The following is a 23263-nucleotide window of genomic DNA, read 5'->3' on the forward strand; positions in this document are numbered from 1 at the left end:
ATTGAATTTATTTCTATATTGAATTATATTTTAATTTTGTTCAATTCATTGTTTTTCTTCAAAGTGGTTTCTACTTTCTTTTATGAGTTGTATCGCACAACCATACAAGTAGTGTATGCTTGTCGTGAACTAGAAGTTTAGTGACTAAATAATGGCATGATTATCATGGCCATTCATGATCTGGATTCTAATGAATTTGTATGGACGTTTTTTAGGCCTCAACACAATGCATTATGCATGTCTTTGCAAGGATTGCTCACACAGAAATTGGTCCTCAAACCATCTATAATTTGATCTTGGATCCTTATTTTCTTCTCGAGAATTTAAAAGCATATTTGTTATCTTAATCAACATCTAATTGTGGACCACTTGACCAATAACCTAGATGTATGTACAAGGTGTCATAATATTATTCACTTGCTACTACAAGCGTAATTCCCAAATTTGTGGGCTATTTCATGCCATTTCGGATTACTTTTGAGCACGCAATTTCTCATGGCTTACCATAAGCTTTAAACATTCAATTCATTGCTAATTTTTGCTTGGGAGATACATCTTGATCACATTCATTATCATGATCATTTCGGTCGACGTTTATTTTCCAAATGCGTGAACAAAGATGGTTCAATCCATAAAAATTGGGATTCAAGTTTATCTTTCTTTCGTTGTGCATATTTGCCTCATTTTTAGCGGCTTGTCAATTTTGATGGGTCAATTCTTCACGCTGTTAGGGAGAGAAGTGACAGTTTCAAGAACTCGTGAATCAACATTGATACATCCGCTCTTATCTCATAAGTGACGTAGATATATACATATACATACATATATATATATAGGTTATAAACTTTGAACTCTCTATAATTGGAGATTAATAAATTCAAGCCCTGATTGAAAATAACTCTCCATGAAAGGGTATGATCTAAGTTTGTAAGTTCATCGTAAGATGTTTGTCCTAGATGTGACAATGGAAGTCCCGAAGAGGCATTGTATATGTACCAAGCAATGAAATACTTATAAACTAAGCGTTGGACCATGAATTGACGATACTTGAGAGTTTTGATTATAGTAGCTACTCACATCATCAAGGGCTATTCAGTTACATTTTCCCATTATATGTCGACAATTGTAAAATTGTTGTACAAATTGGAAAGAGGCAAATTCCATTTTAGAGCCATTGAAAAATGTGGAATAAGGGAACCTATAATTTGTACCCAAATGTTATTATTGTGTGTTTTGAAATAAACTCACTAATATGGCATGGTGCTTCATAGTAGAGAAATGAGTATTTTTTGGTCATCATATATGCAGCCACATTTCTATAAGTACAATGTTATTTTAAACCGAGACTTATAGCATGGGGAGACTGCATACGACTTGAGATTTTTAAGTTTTGATCTCTCTCTTGAAACAATTTTATAAAGAATAGAGAATGCCATGAAATTCTTTCCAAAGATTTCAAATGAAGAAGATAAAGCTCAAAATATGTATTTAGTACCTAGATAAATTTGGTATAAATTGCCTCAACGAGTACTCTTGTTAGTTCGAATTAAATTATATTGTTGCAACATATTCTTAAAAGAGTTAAGAGTTTTTGTATGATTCTTGAAGAGCCTATAAGGTTATATGGTTTATATTTACCATGGAGTTTATACTGCTCCTAGTTTATTTTGAATACTAATTTTATTTTATATTTATTTGTTCTTTGCAGGAACACAAACGACTATTGTTAACTCTTGATAAACCTCCGCACTTCCCCAAGTCAAGTTTTATTCAAGTTTAATTTCTTGGAGACCAAAGTCACATTACTTCAGACTTGACGGTGATACCAGTCAAATCAAGACTTAGTATCATTAGGGGGAGAGACTTATTTAGTGAATTTATCGATCAAGGGGGGTCTTGGACAATATGCTATTATGGACATATACGCGCTGTGCTCTTTTTCCTTCGATCAGGTTTTTATCCCACTGGATTTTTCTTGGCAATGTTTTAGCAAGGCATTATTATGCACGTCCAATGCCTTCTTAGTATTTTTAAATTGTGCTCAATTTTTCTCCTTTGCTTTGGTTTTGTCCCATTGGTTTTCCAAGCAATGTTTTTATTGAGACAACTATCATTTATACAAGGACATCCCAAAGGTAGTGTTGTGATAAATAGTGGTTGTCCTTCTACAATGTATATTAGGAAACTATCATTAACATCATAATAATGCAGAGAAGCTTTTGGATTACTATAGAGAACCCTTGGACAACAACTCATGTATTTGAGTTCCTATACAAAGCTGGTATAATGATATTGGAAATAGACACTTTGTTTTTTTCTCCCCAATCTTTCTTTTGTTTCTCTCTTTTCTGTACTTTATTTCTAACAAATTATAGAATTTTCTGATCATAACAATTATGCGATTAAAATACGTCAATTACAAATAAATGAACACAGACTTCACAAAACTAATATGCTTTAATGATTTAATCATTGCCAAAAAAAGAAAAAAAATTAGAAAAAACACTGTATATAAAGCTTCCACAAGTCCACTGTCGACAAACCGACCAAAATTTGCACTGGCATGTTTCCTCATTGCTCTGTTTCTCATATGCACGTCACCATCTAGCCATATCTACTACTCCACGCACTCGCTGCTTAACAGTCAACGACCAAACCAAATGCTTCTCCGCCTTCTCTAAACCCCCAACCACTGCCCACCGCCGCCATCTCCACCTCCTTCAGCTGCAACTGAGCTCCAATGGACAGCTCCGAAGAACCCAACAAGCCCATCTTCTACGACTCATCCTCTCCCTCCACCCCCCTCCTCTCCAAACCCCCAATCGAAGACCCACCACCGCCACCGTCCCCTCCGCCATCTTACACCGGCCCACCGGAATCCGATACCGACCCGACCCAGTATCTCCAGATCTCCTACAACCACGGCCCCCGCCATTTCAAAGACCTCCCCTTTCTAATCCTTCACCTCCTCTTTATCCTGGCCACCTTCGCCATTGGAATCTTCGCCGTCGTCCACCGCAACCAAAATTACACCGCCCTCTCCTCCTTCTCCTACGACTCCGACTCCGCCTCCTGCGTCAAAAACGAAACTTTGACCCGTCTCCCCAACTGGGTCGGACCCACTTTCTCCTCTTCCTCCTCTCTGCTCAAAGATTTGATATGGACCCTCGTGATTACGTTGATTCTAAGCCTGCCCATTTGCTTCAGTCTGCTGATTCTCCTCAAACACTACGCCAAGCAAGTCGTCTACGTCTTCCTCCCCTTCTTCATCCTCTTCCCAATCTTCTTCAACGTCTACTGGTTCGTCGCCTGCACTCTCAGCTCCACCTGCAGCGACGCTCTCCCTTTAGTTTACAGAATTTTGATTCTGATTTTCGTGTTTTTGGTAATTGGGGTCATTGTGTGGATTCTTGTGGTGAATTGGCATCGGATTGAGCTCACTGTGAGCATAATCGGGGTGGCATCCTATGCGCTTTCCCGGAACTTGGGCTTGTTCGGGGTTCTGCCGTGTTTGACACTAGGATTGGTGGTTTACTATGCGCCCATTGTTGTGTTCTTGGTCTATGCCAGGTTCAATGGGAAGATTGCGCCGCGGGAATCGAATGGAGTGTATAGTTGTGTGTGGAAGCAGGATGGTTGGGTGCCTGCTTATTACGCATTGGCGATTTTGACAATGTTGTGGTCGTTTACGACGATGGTGGAAGCTCAGGTGTATGTGATTAGTGGGACTGTTGCTCAGTGGTATTTCACTAAGGAGGATTCAACTCCGAAGCGGATTATCAGGAGCTCTTTAAGGTGAGTTGTTTGTTGCTTCATTTGTTTTTCGATGTTTGGAGTAATTTACTTAAGTTCGTACTTCATATATTGTTGCAACTTGCAATTGAAATGTACTCTGTTCCAAACTAAATGAAACTGAATTAGTGAGAGTTGTAAAGTTGGTGATTAACTATGTTTTGTTTGAATAACTAGGAAGACGGAAAACAAAATCAATTTATGTCGAGAATTTGTAATCTATTGCAAGTCAGGCATATAATCAGTGTACTTTTAACCAAATTTGCTTTCTACGTTCCACCTACCAAACTCCAGAACAATTATATCTTCTCTAATGTAAATATATGCATGAAAACTGTGATATAGATACTAGGCCGTCGATATTTAGCATTTCTTCATGGTGTCAGATGGACAGACGGTAGCACTTCGGTATAGGTTCTTCTCCACCTGGTAGTGTCAGGTCCCTGGGACCTTTATTTTCTTAGCAACAAGCTAATGTTCCAGGATGTATGTCCACATGATATCTTGAAGGATGAAGATGTAATATTTTTGCTTTATCTGGCAGGCACTGAGCACTAATGTTATTCCGCAACTTTGTTTTCTTAATGCAATTATGATGCCTACTTTTCAGTGACGTTCTGTATTCTTTCTTATGCCTAGTCGTCAACCCTTGTGCCTTTGAGAATTGTAATCTGGTCATAGTTTTTGTTTTATCTGTTCCTGGTGAAACGGTTGACATATTAAACAAACAGAAATATAGGCATTACTATTTAGTGAGCACAATAACTTCTCCTTTCTCATGTTTCTGTTTATACTTGCAGAAATGCCTTTGGCCCCAACTTTGGCACAGTATGCCTATCTGGATTACTTTTATCTGTTGTTCGAGTTGTTCGTGCCATGGTTGATGGTGCAAGACAAGACGGTTCACCTGGGATGGTGTATTTTGTAATGCGCTGTTGTGTTAATGCCTTATTGTCAGCGATTGATTTTCTCAACAAGTTCACAATCAACTTTGCGGCAATAACTGGTGAAGCTTACTGCTCATCTGCAAAAATGACGTATGAGCTTCTAAAGCGCAATCTTCTCTCGGCGGTTTTTGTGGAAACCATCTCCACTCGTCTATTGGCTGGAATTGTTTTTGTACTCTCAGCAATATATGCAATTGTGGTATGTTGTCTTTTCGAATCTCAATCATTCAGTTTTCCATTAATTATTGTTTAAGATCGTCGTGCATCATGTTTGGTATGTTAGGAACTCATCCATGTATTGAACATGTGACACTACATAGATCTATCACCTAACGCAGTTAATGATAGTGATAATAACTGTTGTATAATTATTGCCTTTTGGTCTTCTTCCGCACTTTCTGGTGTGGCCTAACTGAGAGAAGAGAGTTGGGGGGAGGACGGAAATGGAGGAAGAGTTGTTCTAGATGTCATCCGCTGTTGAGTGGGAACTGTACATAGAGTGTTTGCACTGTATAGGCTTGATGAGTCATTAGGAGATGCATTATAAATGTGCTTTCCTGTTCCCAAATTGCTGGACTTTTTTTCGGTTGCATCATCTTTCTTGTTTTGGAACTCCTCTTCTTCCTTTTTATTCTGCCTTGGTATTTTCTGATTATGGATGTACATTGACAGGTTTGCGCTATCTTACAAGCTGCGACCAGTCTTGGGGTTGATTCGTACTTTGTGGCAGTTCTGGCGTGGGTGCTGCTGATCTTGGTACTGGGTTTCTTTGTTCATGTGCTGGACAATGTAATTGACACCGTGTACGTGTGCTACGCCATAGATAGGGACAGAGGAGAGGTTTGTAAACAGGAAGTTCACGAGGTTTACACTCACTTACCCATTAGTCGAAACCATAGACCATCTTCTATGATCTCCAGAACTCTGGGTGTATAAATTAATCTTTGATTTACAATGTTGTGGTGTTGATTTGTTCTTTGTGTCAAGTTGGAATTGCTTGCCGGTAGATTGTGCATATCGAGTGTTTCTTTGTAACGATTTCTGAGGTTTCATCAATAAAGAGAATTCTTCAAGGAGAAACGCTTGGCTTCTCAAGAATTAGGAGTTCCTCCTCAGTTCACTCTTTTAGTGGTTCATTCACATAATTTCGTGTTTATGATATGAATGTCACCTCAACAAAAAATCAATTAAATCCGTAAAGAACAAAAATTCAATTAAAACTAAAGTAATTTAGTCAATCAATTGTAGCAAATAGATAGGTATTTTGTAATTCATTTTTCGAATCCGACCATCTATTTTTATACAATTCAATGACCAAACGATCTCGTATTTAATAAACTTGTCTTTTTTTTTTTTTGCAAAACTGATTTACATAGTGATTATAATATGTAAGGTTTTGATCGTAAGTATGAAATTTCGTGAATCGGCTGCATGTTGAATTAAGGAGAAACACCTACTCGTTCTTGAGGTGCCAGGTTAATTCCTTAAGACAATGTACTCTCTTTACAAATTTGGAATTATAACGAATTTACGTTCAAAATTCAAGATCCAAATTTGGATAAAAGTATTACTTGTGTGCAAGATTTGTATCGGTTAATCTGACGACGAAAAGTGTTGCAAACTTGGGCATAATTTTTTTTTTTTTTTTAAGTACATTGTGGCAGCTTAATTTGATAACGAATTCGTCATTTACAAAATTCAAACTTAAACCTTTCATTTTCAAGTGTTGAAGAATATCCACCAAACCGACACTCAAGTTAAAATCTTCGTTACGTAACTTAAAGTAAATTAGTAGAAAATATAGGAGGAGCAAAAATAAAGGGGAAATTAGCAAAAAATATACAAATACAGTTGGGGTACTTTGAGAATTACACATTTTACACACTGCGGAGAGTCGGAGACCCTATTTTGAAGTTTTGAGTAGTGAAGCACAAAAAGTTGAACAATCTCTGCAACCATGGTTCTCGAGGTTAGCCCTCCGCTAATCCTCCTCCTTCGAATGTTTCAATTTTTCAGGTTTTGCATACGGTTTTTCTGATGATTATGCTTAAATGTGATGAATAATCAGGCGACTATGATCTGTGTCGACAATTCCGAGTGGATGCGAAACGGCGATTACTCTCCCTCCCGATTGCAAGCTCAAGCCGACGCCATTAATCTCATCTGTGGTGCCAAAACCCAGGTTTTCTTTCGACTTTTAATCAAGCTTTTCCCTTTACGAAATTGTAAACCACTTCAATTTTTCAACAGTGGAGTTTGTAAATTGGGCAGGCTAATCCGGAGAATACAGTTGGGGTATTGACAATGGCGGGCAAAGGGGTTCGGGTATTGGCTACTCCAACCTCTGATCTTGGAAGGATTTTAGCTTGCATGCATGGTGAAGTTCTCATTTCATTACTAATTTGCTTGTGTGATTATTTTTTAATTGAATTCGAAAACTTTACATGTTTAGCTTACTTGTAGAGTTAAATAGCTGATGAAACTGTATCAATGAAGCAGTTGGAATGGTTTTGTCGAATATGAATGATCATAGTTTAGGCGGACATTATAATCCAAAGCTGTAACTTTAGTTTTGAAGGGAAACTCGAATGAGCTTTAGTACTATATATTATCCTGTATGAATGTGAGACTGGATCTTACTATACAATGCGAGGAAGTAATTAGAGATGGTGAGGCCGTTTTAAGTGTGATTCGTGTTCTTTTGCGTGCTGGATTTTATTAAAATTCTAGTTCAATGGGTACCTTTATTATCTCTTATTTGTGGAAATCGTTCCATCATGATGTTCGTCAAATTATCCCTTTTTTCTTTTGGTTAATTTCTTTGCAGTTCTCTAATTCCTTTTATATAGGTCTTGAGATGGGAGGTGAGATGAACTTAGCATCTGCAATCCAGATAGCTCAGCTGGCTCTTAAGCATCGTCAAAACAAAAATCAGCAACAACGGATTATCGTTTTTGCTGGAAGGTATATAGTGCTAACTTCTTGCCTGCACTTTCCTTTTTGCCCTTTTTTGTTGTTGACATCTAACTCTTAACCGTGTTCAGTCCTGTCAAATTTGAAAAGAAGGTGTTGGAATCGATAGGAAAGAAACTGAAAAAGAACAGTGTTGCTCTTGACATTGTTGATTTCGGGGAAGAGGATGATGGGAAGCCAGAGAAGCTGGAGGCCCTTCTGTCTGCAGTTAATAATAATGACAGCAGTCATATAGTACATGTCCCCGCTGGTCCAAATGCTCTCTCGGATGTTCTCATAAGGTGTTTTATTTTTTGTTTTCTCCCATGTCTGTTTAGATATCACCTTGCATTGCCAATTATAAAATTATTTGTTCATGGAACTAATTGGAATATAGGTTTAGATTCATGCTATTGTGTATAAGAGCAATGCATGTTATACGAAGAAAGAATGGAGAAGTGAGAATAGTAGGTATTAAAATGATACAAGGAGAATTTGTCCAAGAATATGTATTTAAGCTCAAGTATTTGTTACAACTTACTTTTCAGAAAATTAATAGGCATAAGTTTCTATTTTTCTTTCTGTCTCCATACGTGTTCTATGTGTCACTTGGCTGGAATTGCTTGTTGAACAACATAGTGAACACAAGAAACTTTTCTTTCCATCTTCATACATGTTCTGTGTGTCACTTGGCTGGAATTGCTTGTTGAATAACATAGTGAACATGTCACAGTACATTGTATAATTAATAATTCTAACTATGTCTCCCATGATATGAGCTTTTCCTTATTTAATGGCAGTACACCTGTATTTACTGGTGACGGAGAAGGTGGAAGTGGTTTTGCAGTGGCTGCAGCAGCAGCAACTGCTGCTGCTATTGGTGGCTCTGGGTATGACTTTGGCGTTGATCCCAACATTGATCCTGAGCTTGCTCTCGCCCTTCGAGTTTCTATGGAAGAGGAAAGGGCTAGGCAAGAAGCCGCTGCCAAAAGAGCTGCTGAAGAAGCTGGTGGAAAAGGAGGGGAACCATCATCCAAATCAGAAGATGTGACCATGACAGATCAAGCTAACGTTTCTTCCAAGGAGGATAAGAAACATACTGATGATATGGTTGGTTTCAGTTCCTCTCTTGATTGTCTCTGTTTGCATGCTTGCATAACCTTGTCTAGTTCTTAAAGTCTATAAAGTCTATATTGTTGGGTTTTGTTTTGTCATTTGTTATCTTTCAAAGAATTTTTGTTATTTAAATTGGCCTTGGCTAATGGTATGTGTGATAGGTTGAGGAGAATGACTTGTTGAAGGAGGCTCTTGCAATGTCAATGAACATCTCTGGAACTGGTCATTCAGCAGGTGATACTGAGATGTCAGAAGCGACTAGTGTGGATCAGGAGTTAGCTTTAGGTGAGTTATTTTATTTCTTATATTTCATATTATTTAGTTGAGTGAGGTAACTTGAGCATGAGCTTCTTTTGCTTGATTACTTGTGGAAATTTATTTACGACATGCTTCTATTTTTTGTTCGTTTAACATGCTTCTATTTTTTGTTCCATGCCACTAACTTAACATGAGGTTTATATCCTCTTGCAAACTTAAATTTGTACAGGAATATTCTTGTACAACTCTTGGAGGTCACATTCATTTTTAATAGATTCGAGTGTATCTCTACAACTGTCTGACCTTAAAAACTTATGCATTACCTTCAGATAAATTTGACATTCATAGGTTTATACTTGGTAGTTCTTTCAGTTTACATGTTAAGTGGTCTACTTGCTTCATCTAATCCACTTTTGGCCGTGGGTACAAGTGCTATGGTTTGCTTAATTCCCAAGCTATGAATGGGTTCATGTAATTCATACTCATAGCAATTGACGCTTAGCTGCCCTGAGAACATGAATCATTTTCTAGTTTGGTGTAGTTGGGCATCAAAATGTACACCTATCATGCGTCCTTTTTTGGGTCTTCATTTTACCTTTTTTCTGGTTAATATTACATTTGATTTGAAAATTCTGAGCATTGACGGAGCGTTCTGGGAGAATTTGTTAGTTTCAGCATGCTTATTATATCTTGGCTGCATGCAGCTCTTCAAATGTCAATGCAGGAAAGTGCAGGAGAGCCATCATCCCAGACCGATGTGAGCAAGGTGTTGGAGGATCAATCTTTTGTATCATCTATCCTTGAATCTGTATGTGTAATCGAACCTAACTCTTTTACTATGTGTATAGCTATTTTTTCTGTTGCTGTTTCTCTGATATGTTATTTTCCTTACAGCTTCCAGGAGTTGACCCCAACGATCCTTCAGTGAAAGATCTTCTTGCATCTCTGAAGAATCCGTCTGAGGTATGCTCACAAACCTTACGCATAGAACTTCTTGCATGAGTGTTTATGATGCTGAATTTTCTTGGTCACAAAATTCGTCTTTTGATTTGGTGTGAATATCGATTATCGGAAGTTTCTAGAATGTACATTTTTTGTTTCTTCCAAAAAGAAAAATTTCTAGAATTTACTTTCAATTACTAAATAGTTTTTCCCTTATTTGTAATTGCTGTCCCGACAGAAGGACAAAGAAGAACCATCGAACGAGGACAAATGAAAATTGTGACTAGAACGACTTCTGTATCTCGAAAGTAAGCATTCAGATCCTGAAGGAAGTTTAAATTATGGGAGGACGCTACAAGAACATATGCCGATTAGGGTTTTAACGATTATTTGGTAATCAAATTATGCTGCATTTCTACTCATATTGCGCAGAACTTAGGCAATGGGATGAACTCTTTCAAACGTCTTGGCACCTGTTTACGGTAGTTCTATTGGAAAAAAAAAGAAGGTAAAAAACAGATAGATTTTGAAATCCCTTAAGTTTACTGTGTTTTAATAGTCTCTGCAATAAGCCGGTGGTGAGCTCATGGAAATTAAGGGCCCGTTTGGTATTGGATTTGGATCCAATGTTTTTAACTCAAAAATAAGTTTCGAGTCACAATTTAAAATCTTTGTTTGGTATTTGATTTGAAAACAATTCTCATAATCTGAACTCAAAAATATTTGGAAACAAAACCTATTTGTTGAGTCCACAAAATGTGTGTTTTTGGACCTTTTATTTTTTCGGAAATTCAACCACCCCGTCTCCCTATCTTTCTCACAAAGGCCTGCACTGGTGTGCAATCTGCTTGATTTCTTGACAAAGCTCCACCCCCACTCCTCCTTAAGTTTCCAATTACTGCACATCTCCAAAAACCAAGTCTACTGTGTCCTGTTGACAGAGTACGCAACCCGCTACAAGAACTACACTTGCTAGAACCCTTGCCGGAGCTCCTGCTGCTGCTTATACTGGCTCTTCGGCCTCATTCCACTCTCATGCTCCCCTCTGCCGACATCTTCTACGTCGCGGTTCGCCCTGATTCCAACTACTCAATCGAGAACATTGCGTTCAAAGGATTCAACTTGACAGCATCGTCTCCGCCTCCGTCATCTCTCTAGAGATCCATGTCACTATTCGAGCCCAAAACCCCAACAAGAAGATTGGGATTTACTATGGGAAAAAGACCCCTATCAAGCTCTTTAACTTAACTTTTTTCTGTTTTGGTTTAGTTTAGAGAAGCATACCAAACACGGTTTTGGATTTAAAATTTTTAAATCAAAACATGTGTTTTTAGAAAAAATCAAAATTTTGAGTTTCGTTTTTAAGTTAGATATCAAACAGACCCTAACCTTTTCTTATTGGCTGCTAATAGTTGACTACTAGTTAGATTTAGATGCCGTTTTATTAAGAGCCACCAATCTAAAACTGTTGCATCTCATTCATCTTATTCGTGTGGACATGAATTTTGGGTTCTTTAGGTCTATGCAATATCTTTCAGAGGCCTTCCTAGAAATTTCGTATGCATTGAGGATAGCATAGTAGCATTTGGCAGCCGCAGTAAGTTCTTGTCTAGCTTTTTAAATGAAGGGTCTCTAAAAACTCTAGAAGTTAATCCGGCCACCATGCTTGACTTTTTGGGTAACCGTGTACTGTTTGTTAGCTGTTTAGCTAGTTTTGTCTGAAAATTGCACCGGAAGTGTACATAATAAAACCGGTTACAAACTTTTAATCAAATGCACTATATATGATAATAAGTTGTACAAAAACTACGGTTTGATGCATCTTTATTTTGGGTGTCTTGCTAGTTCTACTCATTATTAAACATTTATAATTGGTTAAGATTCTAAAAAACGATAGGCGCTAGTTGGGTGTTGAGCTGCAGATTTAAGTAAATCTATTTATATCATATAAATGAGTGTCTATTTATATATTTTTTTTAATACATAACTATATCAGACACATAAATTGCAAAATAAAATGACATATATATTAAAGTATTATGACATATATATATATAGATATATATTAAAGTATTTGAACATATTAAAAATATGGGGAACAAGCATATAATAAGTGTTCATCCAAGTATTCAATAAGCCTTTTACAATTTATTGAACAAAAATAAAATGCAAAATGATAGTTATCGATTTTCTATTTAGGTGAGAGTCACAATCTAGGCGGGTGTCTAAGCGGGTCTAGGCGGATGCCTAAGCGGGTCTAGACAAACGTCAAGGCACCCTTTCTTAATTTTCAAACACCTAAGAATTAATCGGGATGGTAACTAGTTGACAAGCGCCTAAGCGTGGCCTAGTCGGGGATTTTTAGAACCGTTGCTTGACAAATGCTACTCTTGTTATGTAAGGCCAACGTGACCCACTATTAAGTACTGCCATTAGAAAGAAGCTAAAATTTGTTGGGTGGCATCGAATCCAGGTCATATCGTTCATATCAAAACCATGCATCCACCATATAGATTGTGAGGCCTATAAACTCATATTCTAGCAAATAGATGAACCACTCATAAATTGTGAATCAGATCGAGCTTTCTAGGGTTTAGGGTAAGGAGAATTATGTAACCTTCGAACGTGTAATCTCTTCTACCTTTGTAAAGACAAGTACCACCAGATTAATATATCTTTCAACATAAAAGCAAGTATCATTAGTCTAGGAGCTGGTCCATAACATGAACCGCTATAATGTACTTCCATTAGAAATAAGCCATAGATTTGTTGGGTGGTCACAATATAAACTTATTGTAGAATAGAGATTAGGCACCCACACCCACAAGTTATGGGATTGATGGAGCTTTTTGTCCAAAGGGGTAGTCTCACTCACATGAAAGGGCATGTTTCCCCATACAGACATCCATGCATGCACTCACAATTGTATGCAAATTTCATGGATTCTAGTGCTTGTATTTTCTACCATTTTTCTCAATCGGATGGGCCATGTTTATCACCAATATTAGGTGACCAGTATTTTATGGGATGAATGTTGGGTTGTTGCTCCTATCTCCTACCATTTTTCACAGACAAACCTGTGCAAAAACTCAAAACCCTAAAATAATTATGAATATAATAACAAGTACAATTATACAGACAAGTTGCCAAGTTTTGTGTTTTCTTAATAAAACAATTGCAATTTTTTTTCCATGGTACGTATCATTGAGTTGAGTTGTTCAGAAAATTAACAGTTTAGATCTTGCATATAGAAATATAATGAATTGGATTCTTTCTTTTCACGTAAAGACTCGTTGAAGAACTCAAAGATATGTATAGTGTGATGGGGGATTGGGATGTGCGTGTGCGATCCAAGAAAGGACCAGCATATCATCTGTATTCGTTCAAGTTTAGTGAAATTTGTAGAGTGTGACCACATTGACCAACTTGTGTAGAGGTCAATATGGTATTCCATATTGATTGAGTCGCTTGTCCATTCAATTTCGATCTACAAGAAGTTTGTAGCACAAGTGATTCAGAGTATATATATCTCTGTATTTGAATTTTATACTGAATACTCCTCAATCGGGGACCTCCCGAATGTTTGCTTGTGAAAAGGTTATTAAATGACGGTTTAAATAGCAATATGAATTTATTACATAAGGTTATTGGTGTATATGAACATAAAAGTTACAACAAATCGGATCTGGATCCTCTCCTAAGCTAATGGAGAGGATCCTCCTCATCAATCATCGTGGGCCGTTGGATTTTTATCCAACGGCTAAAAACAGGAGGGTCCCTTTAAAGTTATAATGATTGTAGCCGTTGGATAAAAATCCAACGGTCCACGATGATTGATGAGGAGGATCCTCTCCATTAGCTTAGGAGAGGATCCAAATCCCAACAAACCACTCTTTGAATTTATTACACTGTCGGAAAGGAGAAACTTTCTTGCGTGACCTCCAGACGCTGGTTAATATTCCCGTCACATTACTTCTTAACAATGACCTACTAACAAGTTAGCAACTTTTTTTTTTTTTTTTTTTAATTGAAACAAGTTAGCAACTATGAATGGACATGGATACTTGCTGGTCAATAACAAGAAGAAGAGACAAATTGGATAAATAGGTCAATTACGATTTAGGATAAGATTACGTGTCTTCAAATAGACATATATTAAAATAGGAAAAAAAAAAAAAAAAAAACTAATGAAAAAGGCTTGAAACTTTGAGTTTTAATCAAAATGACAAAAAGATATTGTAAGTAAATAGTAGAAGGAATGACTTTTTAGAATAAAATATCATTTTTCGTTAAAGTGAACAGTACCGAGAGTGTTTCGCTAAAACTTCCAAAAAAATATGGAAAGTCATTAAGCCCTATATAATTTACTTACCTTAGCATGTACGGTACTAGCACTCTTTTTTTTTTTTTTCCTTTTTTTTTTTTTTTTGAAAGCAGCGATAGTAGATTCCATAGATCGAAAAAAAAAGGGTTTCATCAAGAGCCGGCAGTAAAGTCGCCAAAGTCAATTACAATCAGATGAAAGTTAACCAAGTATGAAATCGAGGGGCTCCTCGAACCAGGAGCAATTCACCGAAATCATATGTAGAGCTTGATGGGCCAGGCGATGAGTAACATCATTTCATTGGCAATGGGTATGGGAAACAGTAGTATCAATGATCGTGTGAAGACAAGCCTTGACGTCCTGTACAATAAGTCCAACTGCTGACATATTGGTAGAGTTGTTAAAAATCGCATTCACGATCAGGAGCGAATCAGCCTAAAAAAGAACATCGATAAGACCTTTTTCCATTCACGATCAGGAGCGAATCATCCTAAGAAAGAACATCGATAAGACCTTTTTCCATCGCCAAGAACACGCCTTCACGAACAGCCAAAGCTTTCATATGCAGGGGATCAGAAACAAAATCGAACCTTATGGAACGGGCATCCACAAAATGCCCCAGCTCATCCCGAATTATAATTCCCACTCCCCCTAGCTTCTTTCTTTATCCCAAGCCCCATCAACGTTGATCTCTATATAACCGGACCTGGGCTTAGACCACCGAATAATCAAAGGGGTCAAAGATTAAGGAGAAGGATACGACCATGTAGAAGCAATAAAATCCTGCCAATAACTTAAAGAATGAACCACCACAAGGTCCAACCTCTCTGACTTACCGTTCCAAATGAGAGAATTTATGGCATTCCATAAAGACCACCAAATCATGATAACAAGATCAAAGTTCTCATGAGATGGAGAATTAGCCAGAAAGAGACCCCAATCTCCAATTGAAGTAACACATGGTCTAGTAGGCAGATGACCCAACGAAGTAGAGATCCAAGTGCAAATAAAGAAAGGGTAGTCTCGCATCAGGTGAAGAGAAGATTCCTTGCAACTAAGGCAAAACATGCAGGCCGAAGAGGATCCAATGTGACGATGAAAAAGATTTGCACGAGGTGGAATGATATCCTTGCAAATACGCCAAGCCGCCACCTTAACTTTAGAAGGGACACGAGCATTCCATATTCTTTTCCACAACACACTAAGGCTGCATCCAGGATGAGATGACGAAGCATGGTCTGTTGGAAATGTTCCCTAAAACCAATCATATGATGATACTTTATGGACATTTCACATGTTAAACTAATCTAGTTTAATGTAAAAGGCAAAGATTATTGTTTGAGCCGTCTCATGTAAATGTTATATGCTTAAACGATAAGTCCAAGGAATATGTGATTGGAAGAATGCGATTCATGAGACCATTCTTTCGTTGACACATCCTAAACGTTCCTGATCATAGGATTGTCAATTGGGCATTGACAGTCCGTTAAGATCAGTACGTGCTATGTCTTCTCTCAGGGAGAGTGACTAGTCTCGAGTCATTGGTGTGTGTGACATCAAGACAAGTACGTAGGTGCTCAATAGATAATGAGTTCACTGAACACGATCAACGAAGAGTTCTCATATTCATGTCACATGAGAACTCATGGTTGGGATAATGCAAATTAGTCTTTTGACCTAAGGCATCACAGTTGTCTTGTGGTTAGGTCCTTAATCTTTGATTATGTCAAAGTCACTCCATCAGGAGGGTGTCCACGGCATCGTTAGGGTTAAGCCACTTAGCCATGGAGACAAATGAATGCGCAACAAGGGATCTCTAACCTTCAAACTGTTTGAGGGAGAATACTCTATGATATGATTTAGAATCTCTGGCCAGAGTATGAATGAGATTTAGGAATGTGTTCCAAATCACATTCAAGGTAATCATATAAGCACAAGACTCACATTGGATAGTAGACATGAATAAACTATCAAACCAAACAATGTGGTCAAGAGTATTGTATTAGAGAAAGACCGTATTGCATTTGTAATCCTAAAACTGAATAGGTTCTCCACCTCTTCTGATTAGCTTGGGTAACCATGACATGCTGCTATGCGTCAACCATGGTTTGTGGAAGCCCTAAAAGTGTATTATCACTAACGGGAGAATTGAAAGTAAGTTTCAATTCACAATCGATTTGAAAGAGTTTGAATCGCCCACTGCCTCGCTAAAAGGAACCTAATGGATCGTACACCGTGTAAGGTAGAGATTGAAGATTCAACGGAGATGAGTAAGAATAATTAAATGGTTTAATTATTTATGGCAATGATTAATTAATATGATTATTAATCAAACGAATAAGTTCGTTAAAAGACCACGGGATAGTTTTGGACCTTAAGGCCCAATGGGCTTCGAACGTCAAGTCCATTGACTTAAGTTGTGTGACAACTTAATGAATAATGATTCACAAATGCCCAAATAGCCCAATAAATCCCATGTTAAAGAAGGAGTGGTTTTGGACTTATTTACAAGTTTGCCACTTAAATGAATTAAGGAATAAGTATGACTTTATAGCCAAAATTCATTAAGGGTAATTTTTTGGGAAAGGATGAGAACACAAGCTCTCATTTCTCTCTAAAATTTCAGCCACCTTGGAGGGATCATCTAGCAATCAAACTCATCCAAGGTCACTCATTTCTTCTACAATATGCCTTGGTGTGGAGACTTAGAGGTTTTCAATTTTGGGAACTTGGAGAAACCTTTTCATCCATCCAAATCCATGGATCTAAGATGCAAGGAATGAAGGCCCTCTCTTTGGGTGATTAGCCTTTGCTTATGCAAAGAGGAATCTACAAAGGTATTGATTTCTCAACTCACTTTGTTTTGAATTGAGTCTTGGTTCACCTATCTACTAGGCTTTGAAGTTCATGGGTTAAGTTTTGTTTTTTAGTGCATATAAACATGATTCCGCCTTTTAATTGTTAATTGCATGTTGTTGATGTTGCTCAAATGAACTTGTTTTTCACAAATTTTCCTTCATGGTCACCAATTCTTAAAACCCAACGTGAGGCAAGGTGATATGCACTTTTGACCATGAAAAGACCCTTGGAGTCGTAATGCCAAAGTAACTTATCCCCAGGCATACGAAAGCTAAGGGGAAGGGAAAGAATTGCATTGGCTTCCAAGTCAGAGAATAAGGAGCAAATCAGAGATGCCTTTATTGATGATTGTTGATCAGCTGGCTAACCTATGACAAAGGGCAATCCGGGGGGCAAGGGAAGAAAATCATCAATTTGGAAAGTAGAAGGTCCCAGTGATCATTCCAAAAATCAACATTATCACCGACTCCGATTTGCCAATGAGAGCCCAACTCGATGATGGGATGAGCCGAGTACAAACTTTGCAAACAAAATGACGTATTCCTTCTCACATATGCCTCCAAAAATGAAGAGTTTTCATATTTGGCCTTTAATACACGGGCAACCAAAGAGGAATGGTCGTGAATGAGCCTCCAACCTTGCTTTGCCAAAAGACTAAGGTTGAAAGCATAGAGGCTCCTAAAACCCAAGCCAGCCTCACTTTTTCGAGCACAAAGCCGATCCCAACAAACCTAATGAATCTTTCAAGAGTCATCCACACCATTCCACCAAAATTTGGCCATATTTTGTTGAGATCATCACAAAACATTAGGTAGAATGAAGCAATTCATGGTATAAAGGGGAATGGCTTGGGCAACAACTTTGATCAACAGTTCACGACCCACCACACTTAAGAGTTTCCTTTTCCAACTTTGGAGACGTTTCTACAAGCGTTCCTTTATGTGGCCGAAGCAAGCACCTAGGTTCTTTCCTGCCAGAGTTAGGAGGCCCAAGTACTTGACATGCCTATCAACACAGTAAACCTGCCAAACAATCATGTTCTCCCCGAGTAATGTTCTGGCTAAAGCAAACGACACTCTTAGAGAAATTGACCCATTGACCCAAGGCCCCCTCATAGTAGTTTAGAATTGATTTAATCTCAGTGCAATCCTCCTTCGTGGCACGGCCAAATAAAAGGAAGTCGTCCATGAAAATGAGGTGATGGATTAGTGATGTGTCATGGCAAATGGAGATCCCCTGAATTGCGCAATCATTGTGCCTTGGTCAATAAGGGCTGAAAATCCTTTAGCACAGAGAAGAAACAAATAGGGAGATAAAGGGTCTCCCTGTCGGAGCCCACGAGAAAGGTGAATGTAACCGCAGGGAGAACCATTCACAATGATAGAATAGGTGATTGTGGAAACACATTGCATAAAAAGATTCACCCAACAACCGGAGAAACCCAGTTTCGTAAGCACCATACGCAAGTAGCCCCACTTAATGCGATCGTACGCTTTGTTCATCTCGAGTTTAATTGCCATTTGCTCCTTCTTCCCCCCTTTTCGTTAGAACAAAGATTGGGCAACCTCTGTAGCAAGGGTATTGTCTGAAATTAGGCGATCAGAAATAAAATATTTTGGTTTAGGGAGATGATACTTAGCATAGTGACTTTCATGCGATTCACCAACATCTTTGAGGCAATTTTGTAAGGAACATTGCATAACTTATGGGATGGAGTTGGGACATCTTAGAAGGTCGAAACTATTTGGGAATCAAAGTGATATGAGTAAAATTGATCTTGCAAAAGATTCGACCAGATTCTAAAAAGGAGATGATAGCATTGGAAACATCGTTGCCGACAATCGCCCAATATTTCTAGAGGAATAGAAGGGGCATGCCATCCGACCCCAGAGAAGTGGACGATTGCATTTGAAAAAGGGTGTCCTTCACCTCCTCAATGGTGAAGGGGGTGTTGAGCTCTCTGTTCATCTCGTCCGAGATTTTACGATCAATAGCATCCGTGATGACCTGAGAGTTCTCAATTAACACTGTACTAATCTTCTCTAGCAGACTCTGTACTAATCTATACAACTTAGTATTTTACTTAATCGCCACTAAGTAACATTGTACTAATCTTCTCTGTATCGTTACAATCCTCTGATAAACCCAAAAAGAAAATAAAAAATTTGTGATTGGTTAAAATACAAAGTTGCATACAATCCTCTGGGTGCAAATTACCACATTGTGAAAAAAAAAAAAAAAAAAAACTGGAGGGGGAAGGGAAGACAAGAGCCCGGAGGTCACGAACGCAACGACAAACTAAATCTACTGATTGGGGGGGCAATTTGGTCATTGAAAATAGAATGTGCAGTACAACTACAGTCACAGATCTAAGGTAAGCAAGGACAAAGTTGTAATATCAGGCAACATTAATGATTAAAGGGCGTCCCAGCAATCCCAATTGTTATATAAAGAGGAAAGCAAAGCACGACTTTGAGGACCCAGCCTTCAGAAATCTCACCGGATTCAAAACCCTCCCTTCAAATTTCAGCAACCATGGCAATGGCTTTCAAGATGGTAACTTTCTCAATTCCTTTATGCCATTCAATCGATTCGTGCGCTTACGAGTAATTTTTTTGTTTTTATTTTCATATTTATGTATATGTTTATGTTTAGTTGAATTGATTCGTGCGCTTGCGAGTAATACTTATTTATTTGACGATGATAGGCTACAACTGGGATGTGGGTGACTGATGAATGCAAGAAGTCATTCATGGAGATGAAATGGAAGAAAGTTCACAGATACATAGTTTTCAAGATTGATGAGGGATCGAGGCTGGTGACCGTTGACAAAGTTGGTGGGCCAGCAGAAAACTACGATGATCTGGCTGCCTCCTTGCCCAAAGACGATTGCAGATATGCAGTCTTTGATTTTGATTTTGTCACTGTTGATAACTGCAGGAAGAGCAAACTCTTCTTCATTGCTTGGTCAGTAATTTATCACTTCCCTTGTTCTAATTTCTTTAATTTTCCATATCTGATTAAAAATTAAGATTAAGTAGTTGGTAATTAATCATGCTAATCATGAGAATTCTATATTAATTGGGGAGCCATGTTTGGTAAGTAGGAATATTTGTGACCAGTTAGGAATACCCAATTTGGTGAACCTTCAACCATCATGGTCAATTGGTACATGCTTTTCTTTTTCAATGGTTTTTCCCACGCCTTATTTTGGGTTCTTATCGAATATCATCTGCTCACTTGTCACATCAAAAGAACAATTTTTGCACGTAACTAATTGGTACAGCGATATTCAATCTTTACCGGATGTCCGGAGTTCAAATATCTCGGCCGACAGTTGTTGAAAAAAAATAAAAATAAAAATAAAACTCTTACCATGTTTTTGAAGGGTGGTGATTGTCACGAGAGTGTGGAAATCACTTCTCGGAGAATCACTTCCCCATTTCATACGTATATATAGGAGCATCTTGTGTGGTAAGTATAAGAGGAATTTGAAGGTGATGTGAAATTGGGTTGATGCAGGTCACCAAGTGAATCAAGGATTAGGGCAAAAATACTATATGCAACCTCCAAAGCTGGGCTGAGGAGAGTTTTAGATGGCATCAGCTATGAACTTCAGGCGACCGATCCGACCGAGATGGGGATGGATGTGATCAAGGACAGGGCTAAATAAGTGTGATTAGAGCAGCTTAATCATGTTCTGGAATCTTACTTTAAATTAATAACTCCAGCCACATGGGTTTTTTTCTTGTTTCTTGTTGGTGGAATCTTCATTGTTCCCCTTCTCTTAATTAGATTTTTGGCACTAATGTAAGTTATTCATCTAATTTGTAATAATAATTGTGTGCTAATTAACGAGGAATCGCTCTCTTCATGTAATATCTTAAACCCTAACTTTCAAATGAATGTTGGAATGTGCCTCTCTTAGTGCTTTGATATATATTTGACTTTGGCAAAAATGACCTTTCACTTTGTTAGAGAAGGTGGTGTGGTTGGTAGGTCAAACTTTCCGTTCACTTTTTCCTTTGCTTTTTCATGCAAATTTTTGCAATTTAATACAATTAAAAGAGATGTCTTAGCTTCGATCCTCGTCAGAAGCGAATTTAAACCATATTATTGTTAGTCTATTGTAAGGTTTAACTCACCTTTTACTCTTTTAGATGGATAATATCGTTATCATCATCATAAGCGAATTTAAATCATATTATTGTTCGTTTATTATAAGGTTTAACGCATTTTTTAGTCTTTTAGCATAGATGATATCGTTTATTAAAAATAAAAAAATAATAAAAAAAGTAGGGGATCAAAGAAGAAAACTGTTGGAAATCGTGTGGCGATTTTCATTGTAAATCACTTGTGTGGGTTGCCCACAAAATTGACTAATGATTCGGCTCGCACTTTGATTAATTTTGATAGGCAAGTCTAAACTTATCCGATATAATTTATTATTGAGGTACACGATTAAAGTAGTACTTTCACATCAATATGATAACGAAAGAGGAATTTTACCCTATGAGTAAAATCTTTTTCATTGAAGGAGTGGACCTAAGACAACCATGGTAGATCTAAGATAACAAATAAATACTAAAGAAGCTCTCTTAAAAATAGAAGTATTGATAGATTCTTTGTTAGTTTAACGTTAATTTTCATTTCAACATTATAAAACGTTGTACCAAAAACATGAGATAGTAAAAAGTACACAAGAAAATTTACTTTTAAGAGAATTCCTTGGCAGCTCCCAATATAGTATCGTGATAGTATCGGGACAAATACACCTAACTATAAATTTTAACAAATTTTCAATAAAATATCCATTTCGCTGAAGAGATTAAGCGGACCACAAAAAGGGCAATAATGTCTCCTGCTCTGTTCCTTGCCTATGACTGTTTACCTTTCTAGTTGGTTTCGAAAATAAATACATTTTTCTCTCACACTCTTGTTTAATCAACTTTCTTGCTTTCATTTGATTTATTTTTATTTTTTGAACAAACAATATTATTTACACTGAAAAAAAAAAGAAGGTGAGCTTAGCCTCACAACGAGTTAATTATAATATGGTTCAAATTCGTATTTGGTAAGAATCAAATTCGCCTTTGATTTATTTAATTTAATAACCCTAAAAGAAAGTTTTTTAAATGTGGATGAAAATCATATCCCATTAATTTTGGTCATTGTTGGGCCTTTAGATATTTTTGAACTCCTGTTAAAAGTGGGCTTTGTATAGTTGGGCTATTAATCTGCTCAGTTACCCACTAATAAACTCAAGTCATGAGTTTAAATTCCCTGTCTTCCAATATTGTAATTTTGTAGGAGAAAAAAGATTGTCGTTGCGTAATTTCAAGTAGTTCAAAGAATGCTTGTTGGGGCGGATGGCGTTTTACAGTAATGGCGGAAAACAATCATATCTAGGCATTCTGGTGTAAGTTATATCTCTACCGATCGCCCTTTTCCTCAACACTAACAATTAAGCACAATAAATATCCTACCTTGAATCCAAAAGTTTCAAGAAAAATATCAAATTGATTTCGACATAAGGTAGAGAGTGAAAATTCTCCCATGCGTATGCGGGTTGTGCGCATGACCCAGATGTAATGCACGGGAGCAACCCGGGTGACCATTCAAGTACGAAGTTTTATCTCAAAAGAATTGTACGCTGCTATTGGGGCGGCATCTTTGAGCTCTTGGATATAAAGTTGATCAGTCCCGTCGACGCATTTAGGTGCGAGCGACGTGGGACGATTGTATATGATCCACATTTCCTAACAAGGACGAAGCAAACAGAAGAAGGGCATTCATGATTTCATGTCATGTTTCGCCATCTTGTTGTTAACTTTTATCTTCTCATACTTGTGTTAGTTGTTGGTTGTTACCACCCTCCCCTCCTCTTTTGTTATCATGTTAATAATTTCTGTGCGCGTTCATCCATTGGTTTACTGCATTTTTACATTATATCTTCGGGCTGTTGCAACCACCAGAATCACACCACAATTATTTGAGTGGCATGCCTTGTATGTGCCAACTGCTATGCTAACAGATCAATCATCACCTTCTACGTGAAATTAGGATGCTAGTA

General features: G+C 37.7%; 3 protein-coding genes across 4 annotated transcripts; all 3 read left to right on the forward strand.

Moving 5' to 3' along the window:
• Nucleotides 1–2539: 2539 nt before the first annotated feature.
• On the forward strand, nucleotides 2540–5819 carry LOC137730020 (uncharacterized). Its single transcript, XM_068469089.2, has 3 exons — nucleotides 2540–3795; nucleotides 4593–4938; nucleotides 5412–5819. The coding sequence occupies exons 1-3, from the start codon at nucleotides 2741–2743 to the stop codon at nucleotides 5673–5675; spliced, it is 1665 nt and encodes a 554-aa protein (XP_068325190.2). The 5' UTR covers nucleotides 2540–2740; the 3' UTR covers nucleotides 5676–5819.
• A 670-nt stretch (nucleotides 5820–6489) lies between these two features.
• On the forward strand, nucleotides 6490–10547 carry LOC137728962 (26S proteasome non-ATPase regulatory subunit 4 homolog). Of its 2 annotated transcripts, none has more exons than XM_068467777.2 (10): nucleotides 6490–6708; nucleotides 6808–6921; nucleotides 7011–7116; nucleotides 7589–7703; nucleotides 7784–7993; nucleotides 8492–8801; nucleotides 8969–9092; nucleotides 9770–9873; nucleotides 9960–10028; nucleotides 10246–10547. In XM_068467777.2, the coding sequence occupies exons 1-10, from the start codon at nucleotides 6697–6699 to the stop codon at nucleotides 10279–10281; spliced, it is 1200 nt and encodes a 399-aa protein (XP_068323878.2). In that variant the 5' UTR covers nucleotides 6490–6696; the 3' UTR covers nucleotides 10282–10547. The 2 variants fall into 2 exon arrangements, with proteins under 2 accessions (XP_068323878.2, XP_088534530.1); XM_088678404.1 differs by having other exon boundaries at nucleotides 6561–6708; nucleotides 10249–10547.
• A 9041-nt stretch (nucleotides 10548–19588) lies between these two features.
• LOC137728865 (actin-depolymerizing factor 5) lies at nucleotides 19589–21069 on the forward strand. The gene is made up of 3 exons (XM_068467651.2): nucleotides 19589–19746; nucleotides 19898–20157; nucleotides 20713–21069. Exons 1-3 carry the CDS (start codon nucleotides 19726–19728, stop codon nucleotides 20861–20863), a joined length of 432 nt encoding a protein of 143 aa, XP_068323752.1. The 5' UTR covers nucleotides 19589–19725; the 3' UTR covers nucleotides 20864–21069.
• Nucleotides 21070–23263: the final 2194 nt, after the last annotated feature.

This window comes from Pyrus communis, chromosome 10 (genome assembly GCF_041283825.1).
Source record: "Pyrus communis isolate YQ-2024b chromosome 10, ASM4128382v1, whole genome shotgun sequence".
In the NCBI taxonomy this organism is placed as follows: Eukaryota; Viridiplantae; Streptophyta; class Magnoliopsida; order Rosales; family Rosaceae; genus Pyrus; species Pyrus communis.

Excerpts from the sequence above, each read along its gene's own strand:
- LOC137730020 (XM_068469089.2), top strand. The coding sequence starts at position 2,741 with ATGGACAGCTCCGAAGAACCCAACAAGCCCATCTTCTACGACTCATCC. Across the intron at positions 3,796-4,592 it reads ATTATCAGGAGCTCTTTAAG|AAATGCCTTTGGCCCCAACT; the intron begins GTGAGTTGTTTG and ends TTATACTTGCAG. Across the intron at positions 4,939-5,411 it reads CAGCAATATATGCAATTGTG|GTTTGCGCTATCTTACAAGC; the intron begins GTATGTTGTCTT and ends GTACATTGACAG.
- LOC137728962 (XM_068467777.2), top strand. Across the intron at positions 6,922-7,010 it reads TCTGTGGTGCCAAAACCCAG|GCTAATCCGGAGAATACAGT; the intron begins GTTTTCTTTCGA and ends TAAATTGGGCAG. Across the intron at positions 7,994-8,491 it reads CTCTCGGATGTTCTCATAAG|TACACCTGTATTTACTGGTG; the intron begins GTGTTTTATTTT and ends ATTTAATGGCAG.
- LOC137728865 (XM_068467651.2), top strand. The coding sequence starts at position 19,726 with ATGGCAATGGCTTTCAAGATG. Across the intron at positions 19,747-19,897 it reads TGGCAATGGCTTTCAAGATG|GCTACAACTGGGATGTGGGT; the intron begins GTAACTTTCTCA and ends TGACGATGATAG. Across the intron at positions 20,158-20,712 it reads AAACTCTTCTTCATTGCTTG|GTCACCAAGTGAATCAAGGA; the intron begins GTCAGTAATTTA and ends GGGTTGATGCAG.